This window comes from Anomaloglossus baeobatrachus, chromosome 1 (genome assembly GCF_048569485.1).
Source record: "Anomaloglossus baeobatrachus isolate aAnoBae1 chromosome 1, aAnoBae1.hap1, whole genome shotgun sequence".
Taxonomy (NCBI): Eukaryota; Metazoa; Chordata; class Amphibia; order Anura; family Aromobatidae; genus Anomaloglossus; species Anomaloglossus baeobatrachus.
The window spans coordinates 332,568,356-332,588,494 of record NC_134353.1 but is presented as its reverse complement, the minus strand read 5'-3'; the positions used below and the strand labels follow the sequence as shown (position 1 = coordinate 332,588,494).

The 20,139-nt window shown below is 43.3% G+C and overlaps 1 protein-coding gene across 1 annotated transcript in view; it reads left to right on the top strand.

The window, feature by feature from the left end:
• The first annotated feature begins 4,375 nt into the window (after positions 1–4,375).
• The window catches only part of CCDC158 (coiled-coil domain containing 158), an 84,843-nt gene continuing 69,079 nt past the window's right edge, over positions 4,376–20,139 (top strand). Inside the window, exons 1-8 of the mRNA XM_075337628.1 lie at positions 4,376–4,527; positions 8,645–8,687; positions 8,946–9,094; positions 9,194–9,435; positions 11,257–11,348; positions 16,043–16,352; positions 18,750–18,823; positions 19,698–19,808. Of these exons, the coding sequence (XP_075193743.1) occupies positions 4,413–4,527; positions 8,645–8,687; positions 8,946–9,094; positions 9,194–9,435; positions 11,257–11,348; positions 16,043–16,352; positions 18,750–18,823; positions 19,698–19,808 (1,136 nt within the window). The 5' untranslated portion in view covers positions 4,376–4,412. The remainder of the gene's footprint in view (positions 4,528–8,644; positions 8,688–8,945; positions 9,095–9,193; positions 9,436–11,256; positions 11,349–16,042; positions 16,353–18,749; positions 18,824–19,697; positions 19,809–20,139) is intronic.

Here is a 20,139-nt window from a genome sequence, read left to right as displayed (position 1 = left end):
AAGATGTACCCAGGTGAGCATTTAAACAGGTGTGAAACCTGTGCTTGTGTAAACCCTCCCTTCATTAATAAAGCAATGCCTCTAGAGATGGGTGGCTTCCAACCCGCAGGTTAGTGTTGTCTACGGAAACACTGAAGCTTCCTTCAACGGCACAGACTAGGGTTGGGGCTGGGGGCATTGTCTTACAATATATTACACAGTAAAGTGGAGAACTAATTACAAGTGATGTACCTTCCTCTTCTGCTCTTTATTGATAATGATGGTATTATTTAAGGGGAGGTGACCGTTGGATCTGTGAAGTTGGCAGGAGATTTCCGTACTCTTGTCCCATCGGTATTTGGAACACCTGTTCCACAGAAGAAATGACACTGATCACAGCAATAGAAAGATACATGGATGATGTGTATATCAAAAAAATAAAACTCAGATATCCATAAATGAAGACGTTGAAGTACCAAAGCAATGATTCCCTGGAAGGAGGTCAGAAAGTGTACAAGATTTAGTATCAGCAGAGATGCAACGGCTCACCACTAAACACCGGATGGGGTTTCTCACATGCTTGTACTATTATTTTGAAGGAAATCAATGTAGACAGATTTATTAAGAAAGAATATATGTTTATGAGACCTATTCAGATGTCAGATTTTCTTGTACGAGTGCTATCTGTGTTTTTCAGGAATAGCACTCATATCTGTGATAGTCTATGGGGTTATTCACATGTCTCCGTTCACAGTAAATGGTGGAGACATGTGTGATATTGATCCGAGGGTTGGATCAAAATCGAAAATACAAGTCAATGGGTCCGTGAAAAAAAATAAAACCAGAGAGTGGACCGATCTTCATAGATTGTCAGAAACCTTTTTTTTTCTTTTTTTAAAAAAAATCTCTAAACGTAGGAAAAAAAACTGTGGCCACTGTGATCAAACTCGAACCACTGATCAAAGTCTGGCCCGAAATATTGGTCCTTTTCTCACAAGTGAGAAAATCGGATGTCTGAATGAGGCCTTACGCTCTCTTTACTTTTTACATGGACTAAAAGAGAGGGCGTGTGTTCACTGAATAATGAAATATGGCAAATTTATTATTAGCATCTGTTACTTTTCAGGAGCAAAATACTCATCTAAAATACAACACCCAAAAGATAGTTTAAAACAAGGAAAAAAAATGCTTAAGAAGAGTACAGCTGCCCAGGAGGTAAGGGACCCATAAACTGGTCTTGCACAGGGGCCCAGGAGGTCAGGAGGCCCATATACTGGTCTTGCACAGGAGGTGAAGGGCCCATATACTATCCTTGCACAGGTTCCAGAGTCCAGGAGTAAGGGGCCTATATAGTGGTCTTGCACAGGGGTCCAGTAGGGGACAAGCCCACATACTGGCCTTGTACAGTGGCCCAGAGGCTAAGGGGCCCATATACTGGTTTTACACATGGGAGGTGAAGGGCCCAAATACTAGTCTTGCACAGGGGTCCAGTAGGAGATGGGCCCATATATTGGTCTTGCAGATGAGGTGAGGGGCCCATATACTGGTCTTGCACAGGGCCCAGGAGGTAAGGGGCCCATATACTGGTCTTGTATACAGGTCCAGTAGGTGATGGGCCCATATACTGGTCTTGCACAGGGGTCCAGTAGGAGATGGGACCATATACTGGTCTTGCACATGAGGTGAGGGGCCCATATACTGGTCTTGCACAGGGCCCAGGAGGTAAGGGGCCCATATACTGGTCTTGTATACAGGTCCAGTAGGTGATGGGCCCATATACTGGTCTTGCACAGGGGCCGAGGAGGTGAGGGGCCCATATACTGGTCTTGCACAGTGGCCTAAGGGGTGAGGGGCTCATATACTGGTCTTGCACAGTGGCCTAAGGGGTGAGGGGCTCATATACTGGTCTTGCACATGTTCCCTCTTTTGTTCGTGTCCGCCACTAGCCTGAACCCAGTGGTAGCGTCATACTCTTAGGGCAGCTTTGCACACTACGATATCGCAGGTGCGATGTTGGTGGGGTCAAATCGAAAGTGACACACATCCGGCGTCACTTGCGATGTCGTAGTGTGTAAATCCTAGATGATACGATGAACGAGCACAAAAGCGTCGTTATCGTATCATCGGTGCAGGCTCCGACATTTCCATAATGCCGGTGCCGCGACAGGTACGATGTAGTTCCTCGTTCCTGCGGCTGCACACACCGCTGTGTGTAAAGCCGCAGGAACGAGGAACATCACTTTACCTGCCGCCAGCGGCTATGCGGAAGGAAGGAGGTGGGCGGGATGTTTACATCCTGCTCATCTCCGCTCCTCTGCCGCCATTGGCCGCCTGCCGTGTGATGTCGCTGTGACGCTGCACGACCCGCCCCCTTAGGAAGGAGGCGGGTCGCCGGCCAGAGCGACGGTTGCAGGGCAGGTGAGTGCATGTGAAGCTGGCGTAGCGATAATTATCACTACGCCAGCTATCACAAGATATCGTACCTGCGACAGGGGCGGGGACTATCGCGTGCGATATCGCAGCATCGGCCTGCGATGTCGCAACGTGCAAAGCCCGCCTAAGTAGGATGAGCAAATTCCAAGTGAAAGGGAGTAAATTTCAGCCTATCATAGCCATGTGATCCAAACCACCTAGGGTGCACGGATGAAGAAAATGGGCGGTCCACCCCTGCAGAAGTCAATATAAATAAGAGTAAGTGATAATCCAACACCCATAGTCCAGTCTTCAGTGAAAATTAAGACATTCTTTATTCAGAAAACATGTTAAAAACATACATATTTAAAATCAGAACAGCCTTACGCGTTTCAGGTCATAGAGACCCTTACTCATAAGTAGTACATATACAAATAAAAATTAGTTGCAATAGTTGCATGTATTGAAGATTGCCTACAACTGCTCACAGCTGGAGGTTTGCTACAGTTGCATGTATTGCATATAGCTTATGACTACTTGCAGCTGAAGGTTTGTTCTGTTCATATAAGCCAGTTTCCTGTTGTTTTTTTGTTTTTTTGGCAATATACTTGTCATTTCAATTTACATAGGCATAAATATCTAAACAGTCACATTTAAGATGAAACATAACTTTAGTACGTTTATTTTGTACTTGTAGACATATATATTTTTAGATTCTATTATGTCTTGTTTATAAACGTGAGTCTACCACAAATGGTTACATAATAATTTTGATATTTATATTGATAATAATTAATCGTATTCATACCTACGTTTTGTCTCTTATCACGTTCTTGTTTTCAAACTCAATTGTTTGTTCTAGAATGGGTTAATTTTGCATTGCGTATCCTAATCAATGTGTTCCATCTGTTCATTTCCTGTCTTCAGCATTGTGTGTTTTTATTTGTATATGTACTACCTATGAGTAAGTGTCTCTATGACCTGAAACGCGTAAGGCTGTTCTGATTTTAAATATGTATGTTTTTAACATGTTTTACGAATAGAGAATGTCTTAATTTTCACTGAAGACTGGACTACGGGTGCTGGATTACCACTAAAGGGTGCTTTACATGCTGCGACATCGCTAGCGATAGCTAGCGGTAGCACCCGCCCCCGTCGTTCGTGTGACATTTGGTGCTCGCTGTTGTAGCGAACATTATCGCTACGGCAGCATCACACTCATATACCTTGTCAGCGACGTCGCTATGACCGCCGAACAATCCCTCCTTCAAGGGGGAGGGGCGTTTGGCGTCATAGCGACGTCACTGTGGCGTCACACGGCAGCCGTCCAATAGCAGAGGAGGGGCGGAGATGAGCGGCCGGAACATGCCGCCCACCTCCTTCCTTCCTCATTGCCGGCGGCCGCAGGTAAGGAGATGTTCGTCGTTCCTACGGTGTCACACATAGAAATGTGTGCTGCCGCAGGAATGATGAACAACCAGCGGCATGCACCACCAATGATATTATGGAAATGAGCGACGTGTCAACAATCAACGATTTTTGCTGTTTTTGCGCTCGTTGATCGTCGCTCCTTGGTGTCACACGCTGCGATGTCACTACCGGCGCCGGATGTGCGGCACTAACGACGTGACCCCGACGATATATGGTTAGCGATGTCGCAGCGTGTAAAGCCCCCTTTACTCTTGTGTCTTAGTAGGATGGTCAGACATGACACATTATATGCGATCTCATATTACCGTCATGTACTGTATCAGTCTGTGACAGACAATAAGAAAGCGCTGTTATCTGTGTCACATTCTTCCCTTGTACTATTCTATCAGTTTTAACTCTTTGTTGATTGTGTGATGCTAGAGAAGGAGATGTGTAGTATATCAGGCAGAGGGCAGCTCCAGCACCTGCTGTGAACACCCCTCCATAAACTATGGTAACGCCCATGGAGAGAAGTCGGATAGTTTCCTCCGCTCATTCAATGCAAGCACACTGGAGATGGGCGGCCCAGGCTGCAGGCTTGGTGCGTTACCATGGACACGAGAGAGCGTCCTGGACAAAACCAACTGAACACAATGGAGTGGGGGCTGGGGGAGATCGTGTGTCACCGCACACAGCACGGACTCCTGGATCCTGGCCCCAGCACAGGTGATGTCCTCTCTGCTCCTTATTTTATAGGAATGATGACAATACTGAATGTCAGGGGCTGCTGATCTCTGTCACTCCGCAATGTATGCACCTGCATCTGCTCATATGGAGGAAGGGGCTTTCTTCTGTGCAGCAGTGCACCCTTGTGTTACACAGGGCTGGGATCTTGGCCCATGGCTTCCATCTGCTGCTCAGGCCACCCCTCCACTCCCCATGTACTCTCTGCATGGCACAGCTCATATAATTACTGTCAATTCTAATGGCAGGGATCCACAGCGTCTACAGAGTTCAATTGATTGCTCCATTGTAGAGTCTGTCAAAAATGACAGATATGATAGAGCAGCATATTTTATGTACAAAGACGATGGCCACCATGGCAGAAACCACTTCATCATAGTGGCTAGGATGTATTGGCAACACTAGTGTTCATCATGTCACGGATCCGGCGCTGCTGTTAAAGGGGTTGTCCAGGCTTAAGGCTCAAGTCTGCAGTCACTCCATGTGTCAGGATCCATGTGTCACACTGTCAGAATTCTCCGGATCCATGAACGGGCGGTCATGCGACAGCAAGTACGTGATTTGCATACTTCCAACTAGATGTTATACGGCCACATTCCAATAACTTGTATTGAGCGAGGACGTACACATCTAGTCGTGACGTGACTATGTATGAAAATCGCTTGTGGTCATGTGCCTGCAAGTCCTTGTGCCTGCACCAGGAGAATCCTGACAGCGTGCACTGTGCGTGTTGTGAGGCTTCACAAGTCTGCAGTCACATAGAGATAGAAGAATCCCATGGCACATCAAGGTAAAATATGGTTTTTATTTTATATATCATCTCTAAAGTCTGTGCTTGTCTGTACGCATCTATCTCCTGCACGCTCCTGTCTGCCGTGATCAAGGTCCATTAGACCAAAATGTTGGATGGTAAGCACAGACATGCATGATTATATAAAAAATAAAAACCATACCTTACCTTATTGATCTACCATGGAATTCTTCTAACTCGATGTTGATCACTAGTAGGTTTGAACGAGTACCTAACTATTCGTACTCGCAACGAGTACTGTCTAATACTCGCGTATTCATTCCGAATAGCATTTGCAATGCAAGTCAATGGGGAAAAACTTGCAAAGTAACGAGTAACCAAATGCTGCACTATTCGTGCGAGTAGCGAATAGTGCAGAATTCGGGTTACTCGTTACATGGCGAGTTTTTCCCCATTGACTTGCATTGCACATGCTATTCGGAACGACAGTATTCGGTATGAGTATAGCGAGTACGAATAGTTAGGTACTTGCTCAACTCTAATCACTACCATGCTACTGTTGAGGGCTCACCAACATTTCTTGATTCTTTGCAGTCATATGGTAACTGAAGACTTTCAGCCCAAGCCTGGAGAACCCCTTTAAGGCCTAATTCACATTTATACAGTGCTCTACATTGATTATTTGCATTGGGATTTACGTCTACAATACTGGGACAGATTTGGACACTCTTTGAATTCTATGTCCATCTTTTTTTAGGAAGACACAATAGCTCGGTAGACTATATTTTCATGTTAACCTGAAAAGACTGACACCGCCGGTACAGAGGACAAACGGAGGCCAAAGTGATGGTCTGCCCCATTAAACTGAATGGCTCTTTAGTGAAGATGAGTGGATCGATTCTCAAAACTCCATCATCGGTGCGTCACATCACAATGATGATGTCATGCCAGCACAGCTAATCAACAGCCGTGCCAACAATCCCAGAATGTAAGGGATTCGCGAACCTCCAGTCCAGAAGGCAGTGACTACTGAGCTGACAGAAGGCTGGAGTTCTACAAATCGATCTGCCTATTCTATGAATCACAGTTTTTTGATGTTTAGATAGAAAGCCAGACACAGATCCTAGATCACTGTATAAAAGCCTCATTTTCCTGAGAGCAAAACAATAATATTACCAAGTGCCGACAATAACAGAGGCAGAAGCTTGGCGCTTAGGCAGTCACAATATTTTAACATCTGTATCATCTTAAATGACAGTTATACACAAACACAAGCAAAACTTTATATATCAATATGTTAACTCAAATCACCACTTTTAATGGAATCATACTTATTCATGTGTTTTTCATGTGACCCTGTGTAACAAAGATAAATCAAAATGTTTTGGATCAGGTTTTATTTATAAAAAAAAAATTAAAACATTTTCGATATTATGTGTCTATTAGTGTTACCTACTATGATACAAGGTAATAGTCATCTTTGAGACATTTGGATGCTTCCGCTCGGATGTTTCCACGGACTTTTAAAAAACGTGAGCATCAGAGTTCGAGTGCTTTACATGTGCTAACCACTCAATTGAGCATTGCTGTGCTCGGGTACGCTCGGTGCTCGGCCAAGTGCCAGCCATTTTCAGTGTTTGAATGGCTCTCATTGGGGGCAAAATCAGTGTTATCAGATGTAGTTTGTGCAGTAAACCCCCCCTTCCCAATCAAAACCCTGCCCTCCCGCCACCCGGAAATGCTCTGCTTATGGCTGACTGTATGTGTGTGGAGAGCCGATCTGCCCAGTCAGTGACATCCAGTGTTGTTCAGGTCAAGTCCTGGTCCGGAACAGAACTTTATCTAAAGTCCAGCTGAACCTGCTGAACCGAACATTAACAGGTCAGCTCATATCTAGGTATAATCTAACTCATTTGGAAGTCTTTTTCTAACTATGTTAGGCTAGTTTCACACTTGCGTCGAACGGTATCCGTTGCATTGCGTTGTGTAACGGATGCGTTGCATATAGTGGCACAACGGATGCAACGGATGCTGCAAAACAACGCAATTCGTTTTGATTTTTTTTTTTTTTTACAGTTTTACCAGCGGCAGACTATTGTGAACCTGCACTGCTCCCTGCAGCCGACCGCCGGGTGATCAGCTGAGCGCTGTCACTTGCCGGCCACTGGGTGATAAGCTGATTGCTCCCTGAAGCCGGCCGCCGGGTGATCAGCTGATCGCTCCCTGCAGCTGGCCGCCGGGTGATCAGCTGATCACTCCCAGCCGCCAGGTGATCAGCTGATCGCTCCCTGCAGCCGGCCGCCGGGTGATCAGCTGATCGCTCCCTGCAGCCGACCGCTGGGTGATCAGCTGAGCGCTGTCACTTGCCGGCGCCAAGGCATGCCGGCGGGTGGGCGCTCAGCTGAGCACTGTGACTTGCCGGCGGCCGGGCATGCCGGCGGCCGGTCGCTCAGCTGAGCGCTGTCGTTTGCCGACGGCCGGGCGCTCAGCTGAACGTTCGGCCACCGCGAGCCAAAATAAAGTTTGATTTAAAAAAAAAAAGAGCAGGCGCAGTGAAATCCAGAGGATTCCGCTGCTCAAAACAACATTACATGCTGCGTTCGTCCCGCTGGGCGGAAGCAACGGAGCGTCGCCCAGCGGAAGCAACGCAGGTCCTTTTGGTACAATCCGTCAACCATACAAGTCTATGGGAAACAAAAGGGCGGATTGTAATGGAAGGAAAACAACGCAAGTGTGAAAGTACCCTTACACAACATTGCTAGTATATTGTACAACTCCATGGGGCCATCATTCACATGAATGGGGCTATGTTGCGGTCCTGCACAGCTTTGGGGCAGGAGTTCCTATTTTCAGGTAAATTTGCTAATGAGCTCTTCACTAACACTTACGCCTCTTTGTCCTAGCAATATTTCAAATATTCGGAATATCTTCTTTAACAAAATTGCCATCGTTTACCCCATTTTTTCCTATATAGCCAGTCTGAGGTATGAGATACCACCTTAGGCCACCTACACGGGCCCTATTAGTGAAAGAGATTATAATTCATCGCTTTCTTCCTGATGGGTGGATGAACACAAAGAGCCCAATTTTTCTATGACTTGGTAGCACAGCAACAGGACACCATGTGATAATGTTATCACTGGGGGTCTAGTCTAAAAATAGAAAGACCCCCAGTGATAACATTATCACATGGTGTCCTGTTGCTGTGCACCTCAAATAGAAAGTGACCACCTATGCACAGCAATCTTTCTACCGAGAGCAAGAGACACAATTCTGTTTGGAGTAGGTGATGGTTCGGCCAATATTTCTTCAGTTTTTATCCAGTATGTTTATTGTATTCTCTTTCAGATGCCACGAGGACAATGGCCTGCAAAGATCTCCGAGCATTAAGGTACAGTAATTCACAAAGATATGTACAAATACAAAGCTTTTTCTACAAACTTGTAAATTGTTATTAGTGATATAAATGTCTTAATTTTATGTGACGTAAAATTTATTAGTTTTCATAAAAAATCAGAATACTCTGCATGAGCTAGAATCTAACATAGAAGTACGGTAGTTTTTCACTTCAATGCCATACAAGTTTTATTACTTTCTCATAGTTTGAACATTGATTATTATTTTATTGGACCTTTCTTTCATTTCCTAGGGCCGAGATGGAAGAACAAACAAAAGAAATCCAGAAATTGCAAAAAGAAGTGGAAAAAGCTACACAAAACACTATAAATCAGCTGTCAATATCTTACCGGGAGCAATGCTGGAAGTCCACCACTACAAATAATCATATTGCAACTAGAGGTATGTAACTAGAGGGCCTATATGAAAAGGGGGTTTATCTTTCGAGACCAACTTGACTGTTCTATAAATTCTATCCATTGTCTTTATTTCTTTACTTAGAATCAACCACTTCAAGTTCAGTAGGAGACCACCCAAGGTTTTTCCCATCAGTCCCACTCCGTCCTTTCACATTAGAAAGTTCCTCATACTCTGGGCAAACTGTGAATTTAGATGAGCCTAACTTATTTAGAAAATATAGTCTAAAGGAGAATACACTGTCTGGAACTAGCTGTCCTGTTAATATACTCAATGAGCAGACAACCCCGATAAAGGATTCACACAGAGAACTTGATCAAGTAAAGGTGGGTTTTCATTGATCGATTTTTACCATTGGCAGTTGTTTAGTGGCCTGGTCACACACGCAGGCCAACGATCACACTGAACGATCTGTAATAGCTCCTCAGTGCACGTCGGCTGCCATTGTTATTGGTGGTGATGGTCCTGTTTACACAGGAGGATGTGCTGCTGAGAATGATGATTTTTGTTGTGCTGCATAAAAGCTCATTTTGCCCAATGAACGAGTGTTTTGCTTGTTCATCAGGTGTTTGACAGCTTGTATAGACTGAACAGTTATCATTCCTAGAAGGAATACTCATTCACAATAGTCATTCAGTGTAAATGGACCTTAAAGAGACACAGTCAACTGTTATTTAATAAATTAATAGTACACATGAAAATAAGCTAGTCTGCAATATACAGTGGGTATGGAAAGTATTCAGACCCCTTTACATTTTTCACTCTGTTTCATTCCAGCCATTTAGTAAATTCAAAAAAGTTCATTTTGTCTCATTAATGTACACTCTGCACCCCATCTTGTGAGATCAAAACAGAAATGTAGAATTTTTTGCAAATTTATTAAACACGAAAAACTGAAATATCACATGGTCATAAGTATTCAGACCTTATGCTCAGACACTCCTATTTAAGTCACATGCTGTCCATTTCCTTGTGATCCTCCTTGAGATGGTTCTACTAGTCCAGCTGTGTTTAATTAAACTGATAGGACTTGATTTGGAAAGGCACACACCTGTCTATATAAGACCTCACAGCTCACCGTGCATGTCAGACCAAATGAGAATCATGAGGTCAAAGGAACTGCCCAAGGAGCTCAGAGACAGAATTGTGGCAAGGGGTCTGAATACTTTCCATACCCGCTGTATATTGTTAGAGAAATGTGCTTCTTTCTTCACCTGGACTGATCTTTCAATTCTTGGGTAAAATCTATAAAGTTTGTATTCAGATTAGACAAGATTTTATCATTACTGAGATAGAAGTTCTATTAAGATTCTTTGCAAAGAGTAGAGGCAAGTCATATACATTCTTCTGCAAGTTCTGATTGACAGTTACAATTCTCCATTGAATTTTATCCGCACCAACTGTCATCTCCTATTTCAGTAATGAGAAAATGTGTATTAACTGAACACAAACTTTACCCTCTGAATTGGGAATGAATGATCAGTTCAGGAGGAAGAACATTTATTACAAAGTTTACTATTTTCATGTGAACTATTGATTTATGAAAAAAAAACATAAAACTTACAGAATTATTTTTTTATCAAGAGCATCAATCACACTTCCACAATTTGGGAATAAGGCTATGTGCGCACGTTGCGTAATTACATGCAGTTATGCTGCGCTTTGTAGCGCAGCGTAACTGCATGCGTCCTGCGTCCCCTGCATAATCTATGAAGATTATGCAGGAGGCGTGCGCACGTGGCGTGTTAGAGCGCAGCGCTTCGGCTGCTGCCCGAAGCGCGCGTTCTAAGAAGTGACATGTCACTTCTTCCGTGCGCTTTGCCGGCAGCTCCTGCTCTGTCTATGGCAGGAGCTGCAGTCAGAGCGCATGGAATCGGCTTTTTTTTCTTTCACTACGGACATTTTCTGCAGCGATTTGAAACGCACGTGTGCTCTTCAGATCGCTGCAGAAATTTCTGCAGTGACTGTACGCATTGTGCGCACATAGCCTAACAGTTTAAAAACTATTATTCTCATTGTTCATGTTAATATGTTAAATATAATGGCCATAAACATTAATAATATATAGAATACAATGATGTGAGGAGTTTGTGGAGGCCGACTAAGCCCATTATACATATCATATTCTGTCTTTCTCTTGGATCAAGCTGAAACAACCTCATGTAAACCAGCCAACTAGTGGAATCCATCTGAAACTACAGGAGCTGATAAGAGGAAGAACATCAGAGGAGTACATGAGGTAAGTTGGATACTACTAGCTAACACTGTACAATGTATATTCTAGCCATGTACATTGTACTATACACAGATCTAGGAAGATGAGGGTATCTTATGTATATGTATAACTCTATCAAATCAATTAATGGGGATAATGTTATGGTGCTGATTTTGGCCTGTCAACAAGCGTCCATCGACTACTTTATACAATAATGATGAGGGCAAAGTGATTGGTAATACAATTATTCGGTCCCTGTACCGTATCTTGTTGTTATATGTGCTGCCGATAACAATGATTTTTTTTTTTGCCCATATAAATTACCATATTTTTCGCTTTATAAGACGCACCTTTGTTCCCCCAAATTTTGGGGGAAAGTACGGGGTGCGTCTTACAATCCGAATATACAGATTATATACTGCGGTGTCCAGGGGAGGTGGGGGCAGCTCTGGAGCGGTGCTGGAGGCTGAGGGAGGCTGGTAGAGGCTGGTGAAGGCTGCAGCGGGAGATCTCCCGCTCATATAATATACACTGCCGCTGTCCATCACAGTGGTGCTGATACCGCACCGCGGTGACGAGCTGGGGGAGCAGCACATATTATATGTGTCTGTGCCCCCCTTTGATGGCACATGCCTGCCCCCCCCCCCAAGTTAGATATGGCCCCCATTCTGCTGTCCGTAGTAAAATAAAAAACATTTTACTTACCTCCTCCAGCGTGTCTCCCGGTGTCTCCCTCCTGCCGCTGTGATCAGGCACGCAGAGATGTCACTCTGCTGTGCCGATCACATGACCGGCACTGAGAACCAGGAAGTGCAGGAGATCAGCATCACGGAGGGAGACACGAGGGAGGACAGCACTGGAGAAGGTAAGGAAAGAGTTTATTTTACTATAAGCAGCAGCATGGGGGCCATATCAAACACAAGGTGATATGTACCATCCACAGGGGGCCATGGGCAGCACAGGGGCCATGTGCCAGCCACATTGGGCCATGGGCAGCAATAGGGGCTGTGTGCCAGCCACAGGGGCCATGGGCAGCAATAGGGGCTGTGTGTCAGCAACAGGGGGCCATGGGCAGCAATATGGGACATGTGCCAGCCACAGGGAGCCATGGGCAGCAATAGGGGCCGTGTGCCAGCCACAGGGGGCCATGGGCAGCAATAGGGGCTGTGTGCCAGCCACAGGGGGCCATGGGCAGCAATAGGGGCTGTGTGCCAGCCACAGGGAGCCATGGACAGGAATAGGGACTGTATGCCAGCCACAGGGGGCCATGGACAGGAATAGGGGCTGTGTGCCAGCCACAGGGGGCCATGGACAGGAATAGGGGCTGTGTGCCAGCCACAGGGGGCCATGGGCAGCAATAGGGGCCGTGTGCCAGCCACAGGGGCCATGGGCAGCAATATTGGATGTGTGCCAGCCACAGGGGGCAATGGGCAGCAATAGGGGCCATGTGCCAGCCACAGGGGGCCATGGACAGCAATAGGGGCCGTGTGCCAGCCACAGGGGGCCGTGTGGCATCACTGGGGGGCTATATTCAATATAAGGGGGCCATATCCAGATTAAGGGGGCTAATTTTAGGATGGGGGGCTATGAGGGACATATACCCTATATGATTTGTTAGACGGACACTGGCATTATAAGACGGACCCCATTTATTAAAACAAATATTTTTTTGTTCATTTACCAAATTTGGGGGTGCGTCTTATAATCAGGTGCGTCTTATAAAGCGAAAAATACGGTAACTGATCACCTGAAAAATGAGTGTTCTGTTTGCTGCCTTGTTTAATTGGCAATTAATGTTGAGTTCCCAATTATCTACTTGTGTAAATTTTAGTTAAAGGGATATTCCTATCTCCAAGATCCTATCCCAGTATGTAGTAGGTGTAATAATAATAATATTAGCAAATCACTTTAATTAGACCTGTAATATAGTTCTCCTGATATAGCCATCTCTCTTACTCCATGTGCAGGGCATTGTAGCTAAGGTATCCATGATTATGACCACATGCAACTAACTATCTGAATGGACATAACCATGGATACCTTAGCTGCAATGCCCTGCACATGAGGTAAGAGACATGGTTATATCAGGAGAACTATACTACATTTCTAATTGGAGGTATTTGCTAATACAGTAATATTATTAAGCTGTAGGGGGGAAAAAGCGCAATAGGGTCTTACCCGGTATGAGGGTAGAGAGACAGGACAGAAAGAGATACACTCACCTGGTAGGGTTGTGCCAGTCACAACCCCCTATGATCGCATGTGAGTGGTTTTATGTGGTTTAGCAGCGGCCCCGGAAAGCAGGTTATCATATAAATCAAATAGAAAACCGGTTTTAAATGCCGCGCTAAAAAACACAGATGCTGTAGATAAAGAGATTTCCTTTATTTCACAGTTCTACGCGTTTCAGAGACATCTCCGTCTCCTTCCTCAGGAAAAGAAATCATATTCGAATATGTTTGAATAGGATTTCTTTTCCTGAGGAAGGAGACGGAGATGTCTCTGAAACGCGTAGAACTGTGAAATAAAGGAAATCTCTTTATCTACAGCATCTGTGGTTTTTAGCGCGGCATTTAAAACTGGTTTTCTATTTGATTTATATGACAGTATTATTATTGTTACACCTACTACATATTGGGATAGGATCTTGGAGATGGGAATAACCCTTTAATCCCCGATACTCTTTTACATTTTTATTTTTTGCCCATCGTTGCTCTCAGTAATTTATTATGAACAGGAAACAACATAATCCATTCATTTTATGTGTGTCTGTGAGGGAAATTATATCAGGAGACTTGATTTCCTTTGTTCTCTTGTTTGGTATGGTGTCAAAGAGCTCAATTGATCAGAATGCTAATGACCTCTGGTGTCACGGTGGTGGGTCCGAGTGGCGATGTATATGTAGCGGGCACGAGCTTTTGTAATGGGGGTAAAAATAATATTTTAAAGGGGGGGGATAAAATAAAGACTTTGTGATGCCAGTTTGGATATTTGGCTTTGATATGGCTGGGCACTGCTGAAGGTTCCCAGGAGATAGGTGGTGATGCGCAGTGCCAGAGGATCTTCCTCTCGCCACCCCAACTAGAGCTGAATCCTGGGGGATGTGTTGAGGTAGAGATGTTGCAGCAGAAAATAATTCAGCCAGAGACAGGACAGGGAGCTTTTACCTTTTACTGCAACTCTGCAGAACATTTATCACAGCATCCAATGATGGGAGTACTTCCTGCCCTGATGAGAGTTGGCTTCTCGGCTTTATGTTGATAGTGTACTCTTCCTCTGCTACTATTTCCCTACCTGGGAACCGGTATCTTGGTATCCTGGTATTTCCAAAACAAGAACAATTCAGATTTGTAATCCCTTCTGGTGAACAGGTGACTTGAATCCTAAAGGAAAACTAATTTTTTCTTCTAGAAGTTTCCAGACTCACACGCGCCACTGTGCTCCGAGGAAATTCACTGTTCCTCATAAAAATGCTAGTAGAAGTCTCTCAGTTTGCAACTGACCTTGGAAAGTCCTGGTGGCCTAGGGACTGATACCCTGCCAATGTGTTGCTGGCCCCTCCAGAGGTTTTAGCAGTTACCTCAGCACAGGACTGTCTCCATGTTACATTCCTCTCTTCACCTCACACACCGACAGACCCTGACTGAAATTTTACCTCAGACCTAAGCTCTTTCCCTATCTCCTTCTAGGACTCTCACTCAAGAGTTGGTTTTATCTCAAGAGAACAGCCCTAGTAAGGGAGTGTGGGCAAACATGTGTTTTGTGGGAAACAGCAGAGAAAACCATATCTCATTAAAGTTAACAATACATGTTATACAGATTGAAGTATACATGTAGTTATTATCTGTGGCGACTAGGTACAGGGTGCCACAGAAGCGCCATTATATTAGTAGATCTGAATACTTTTTTAGCATGTGCTGTATACATGCACACTCACTGTGAATTATTACCTATGAGTGAGAGGACATGGGAAATTAATAACTTAGTATTTAGTAAATCACATGATCTATTGTTCTGTAGGTTGAAATGCATGACTGGAGGCCTAATTGTTGTGGTGACCGCTTCCTCAGGAAATATGTCCTTTTAATCGTTGGTTGTTTAGAAAGGTATCACTAAGCAGGGCTATGGATGATGCTAGATCAGCAGTTATATGTAGGTGATGATATGGCCTTGTCCACTGCTTGACCTGTGGTGGAGTTGAATGGATCTGTGGATATGTTTTTAAACAAACCTAGGTCCTACAAGATTTAGTGTTAAATTTGTTCTCTTCAGTGATTCATGATTCACTATAAGATATTGGGCTCCAACCCATTGCTCTCCAGCTACTGCTACATGACGATTACTTACTATGTTCGGATATGTTTGGAGTATTGGTATAAGTTGAGATGACTCTGCTTGGGGACCATTTCTACAAAGCTATTGCCTGCCAATTTAAGCATATGTAAGGAAAAAAAATCATTCGTAGACCAATATACCCTCATAAAAACATGTTTCACCACTGTGGGGTTCTCCAATTAGAAAATTGAGAATAAGCTCATGAATGGTTTGTATGGCCATGCATTGTGCCCTTCTTTGATAACTGATCGCAGCCAGACCAAAGGCAACCAGCTCATGGCTTTAGTTTTAAAATGGCTAGTCTTTAACGAAAATAAATTAAAATGTTGAAAATATTTTATTGTATGAATATTTTTGTTTAATTTTATAATTATTTAATCCAGACAAAAAGGTTCAATTAGCCAAGAAAAAGGAATTAAGCTTGATCTTAAAGTGCAAAAACTAGAGAGCACTAATGTGATTCAGGAGGAGATGCTGAAACAGGCACGGGTTTACACTGAACTTTTGAAAGAGAAATTACAGAAACAGGATCAAATACTCCAAGATACCCAAAAAGCCATCTTAATTTTCAATGAGAAGTCGAACAAGAGAGTGGAAGACAACTTTGACCTCAGTAATCTTGGCATTGTTCTAGTCCAAACACTTCAGGAGCTTTCTGATGAGGTGTCTTTTCTCAAGTCAAAAATAGAGCCTGTAAGTATTTTTTTTTTCTCTCTGTCTTCCTAGTTTGCATATTTTACTACATATACAGTCATGGCCAAAAGTTTTGAGAATGACACCAAAATTATATTTTCACATGATCTGTTGCCCTCTGGTTTTTAATTGTGTTTGTCTGCTGTTTACATCACATACAGAAATATAATTGCAATCATGTTATGACTACCAAAAGGTTATATTGACAGTTAGAATGAGTTATTGCAGCAAGTCAATATTTGCAGTGTTGACCCTTCTTCTTCAGGACCTCTGCAATTCTCCCTGAAATCCTGACTGATAGCTGTCCATTCTTGCATAAGCAATGCTTGCATTTTGCCAGAATTTGTTGGTTTTTGTTTGTCCACCCGTCTCTTGATGATTGCCCACAAGTTGTCAATGGGATTAAGATCTGGGGAGTTTCCAGGCCATGGACCCAAAATCTCTATGTTTTGTTCCATGAGCCATTTAGTGATCACCTTTGCTTTATGGCAAGGTGCTCCATCATGCTGGAAAAGGCATTGTTGGGCACCAAACTGCTCTTGGACAGTTGGGAGAAGTTGCTCTTGGAGGACATTCTGGTACCATTCTTTATTCATGGCTGTGTTTTTAGGCAAGACTCTGAGTGAGCCGATTCCCTTGGCTGAGAAGCAATTACCCCACACATGAATCGTTTCAGGATGCTTAACAGTTGGCAGGAGACAAGTCTGGTGGTAGCACTCACCTCTTCTTCTCCTAATAAGCTGTTTTCCAGATGTCCCAAACAATCGAAAAGGGGATTCATCTGAGAAAATGACTTTACCCCAGTCCTTAGCAGTCTACTCCCTGTACCTTTTGCAGAATATCAGTCGGTCCCTGATGTTTTTTCTGGATAGAAGTGGCTTCTTTGCTGCCCTCCTTGAAACCAGGCCTTGCTCAAGCAGTCTCCGCCTCACAGTGCGTGCAGAAGCACTCACACCAGCCTGCTGCCATTGCTGTGCTAGCTCGGCACTGCTGGTAGTCCGATCCCGCAGCTGAAACAATTTTAAGATACGGTCCTGGAGTTTGCTGGTCCTTCTTGGGCGCCCTGGAGCCTTTTTGGCAACAATGGAAGCTCTCTCCTTGAAGTTCTTGATGATGCGATAGATTGTTGACTGAGGTGCAATCTTTGTAGCTGTGATACTCTTCCCTGTTAGGCCATTTTTGTGCAGAGCAAAGATGGCTGCACGTGTTTCTTTAGAGATAACCATGGTTAACTGAAGAGAAACAATGATACCAAGCACCAGCCTCCTTTTAAAGTGTCCAGTGGTGTCATTCTTACTTAATCATGACTGATCGCCAGCCCTGTCCTCATCAACTCCCACACCTGTGTTAATGGAACACTCACTAAAACAATGTTAGCTGCTCCTTTTAAGGCAGGAATGCAATGATGTTGAAATGTGTTTTGGGGGTTAAAGTTCATTTTCTTAGCCAATATTGACTTTGCAAGTAATTGCTGTTAAGCTGATCACTCTTTATGACATTCTGGAGTATATGCAAATTGCCATTAGAAAAACTTAAGCAGTAGACTTTGTAAAAATTAATATTTGTAGCATTCTCAAAACTTTTGGCCATGACTGTATACAAGTGTGTGTGTGTGTGTGTGTGTGTGTGTGTGTGTGTGTGTGTGAAAATAATAATAATATATGTATATAATGTGTGTGATATATTCTTATATATAGGAAAAAGCCATTACTGAATGAGACAATATAAAGAACTAGAAGACTAGGATGTATGTTTGGGTTTACGACGGAATTCCCAAAAAACTGTATTCTGACAGGTTAACTGCATTTTTGGGCATGTCTGTAAAAGATGAATACTGCCACGACAGAGGCCAAGCAGTGTCCACAACAAATTTGTTGGCTTATTTCAAGAAAATTGCTCTCTTTGGGTTCTATAGAATATATTTTTTTCAAGGATTCCAATGGACATCCCAGATGTAGTGCATTGAATAAGTGTGAGTCTAGCCTTACTTGTATTTAAAAGGGTTTTTTTTAATATTGGAAATGAGTGAAAAGAAAAAACTAAACCGCACCCTACTCACTGTACACTTCAACACTCCTATTGTGAAGATGTCCCATCCTCCTGCAACACTGAGGAGCAATGAAGAGCAATGATGACCACTGCCGCTGATCACTGGTTGCTGTTGTAACCGACTACAGCCTGTAATGAGCTGCAGCTTCATATGTCTCTGCAGCTAGAAGTAGAGACCGGCGGGGAACCAGGGATCTTGGGGATGGAATCAGTAAGGAGAGTGTTGTTGAACCTCAGTGTTTGGGATTTCTTTATCCTCCTATTTTCAGATATGTATAAGGCCAAACCTGTACAATTCAACTAAAGTCTTTATTTCTTGAACTCCAAAGCATCTACTTTTTATTATAGGCAGAAGATCAACTTAATTTTATGAAAGGGGAATTAAAAGATAAAGAGGCAAGTCTGAAGCAGCTGCAGGAAAGGTGAGTTTTACTGTTTTTCATTAAGTTATAAAAACAGGACTATATCCAGCTCAATCCCAACTACAGACATTTGACTGAGTTGCAAAAACCAATACAGCTCCAGGCAGCTGGATTGTGTCCAATTAACCCAAATGGTACAATCTTCATCATCAGGAACAGCTGCAAACACAGATGCCACTGTGCTTGTGTAAAATGACCTAATTTATCTGGAGGAAAGTCCATCAATATTGAAAGGAGTTGTTCTCTTTCAGAAAATGAATGTCCCCAGGTGCAGGTTATTATAAAGACATCTGTACTCACCTTTTCAGGTCCACCTGTGCGTCTCTGTGCTCCTGCTCTGGCATTGGTTGCAGCAATGATGTCCCAATGACAGTGCAGTTGCCAATCAGTGTGCTCAGCAGCTATGAAGGGTGTGTCCTCGTTAATACTGATTGGTTGCTGTCCTATGAACATCATGTCAGCACCCCAGCCAATTTCAGACAGTGGGAATAGCAGCAGACACTCCCTAATAGACCTGTGGAAGGTAAGCACAGCATGGTTTGTTTATTCAAAATACCCTGCAGCCGGTGAAATTCAGTTACAACAAAGGAACAATCCCTTTAAGTCCCCATGAACCCTTTAACTGAGCTGATTTTATTATTTTTAATATGTGGACAATGATTTTGTACAGAGAGTTGACAAAAAAATATAAACCCATTTAGGCGTTGAAGGACCCTTTTTAATAGCTATTTTGACATTACAGTTAAATAAATGCTGACATGTTCACTTGGAGCATAACGCTCAACACTGAGAGGCCTACACCGGCTTAGTAATAATGTTTAATGTGCGGTTTGCGTTTATTTGAGTTCTTTTTATTTTCTTCTTTTTTGATCAGTTATGACAATTTAGTTAATGAACATGAACAGGAGAGGGCGCTGTTGGTCACTGAAATGGCTGCTGTCAGAAGCCTTGCACAGAGTATCCAGACTCGGCTGGAAACATCTCAGTAAGTCTAGGCTTCCAGTCAAATGGGTTTTACGTCATCATTTATGTCAAACACTTATTATAAAATCATACATAACTACTGACAAATAAAAAAAATATTGCTTGTATTGCAAACCAATGTTATTCATAGTATATGTTAGCCAGCAGTATTAAATGAATGAAAATTAAAAGTTCTGCTTTTGTCAGGTTGTTTGTCGGGAGGTATATAGTAAGGTCCAGAAATATATGGACAATAACTGAATCTTTGTGATTTGAGGTCTTTATGCCACTATTTTTTATTAAAAATTGAACAACTGAGATACAATTGAAGTGTATGCTTTCAGGTTTAATGA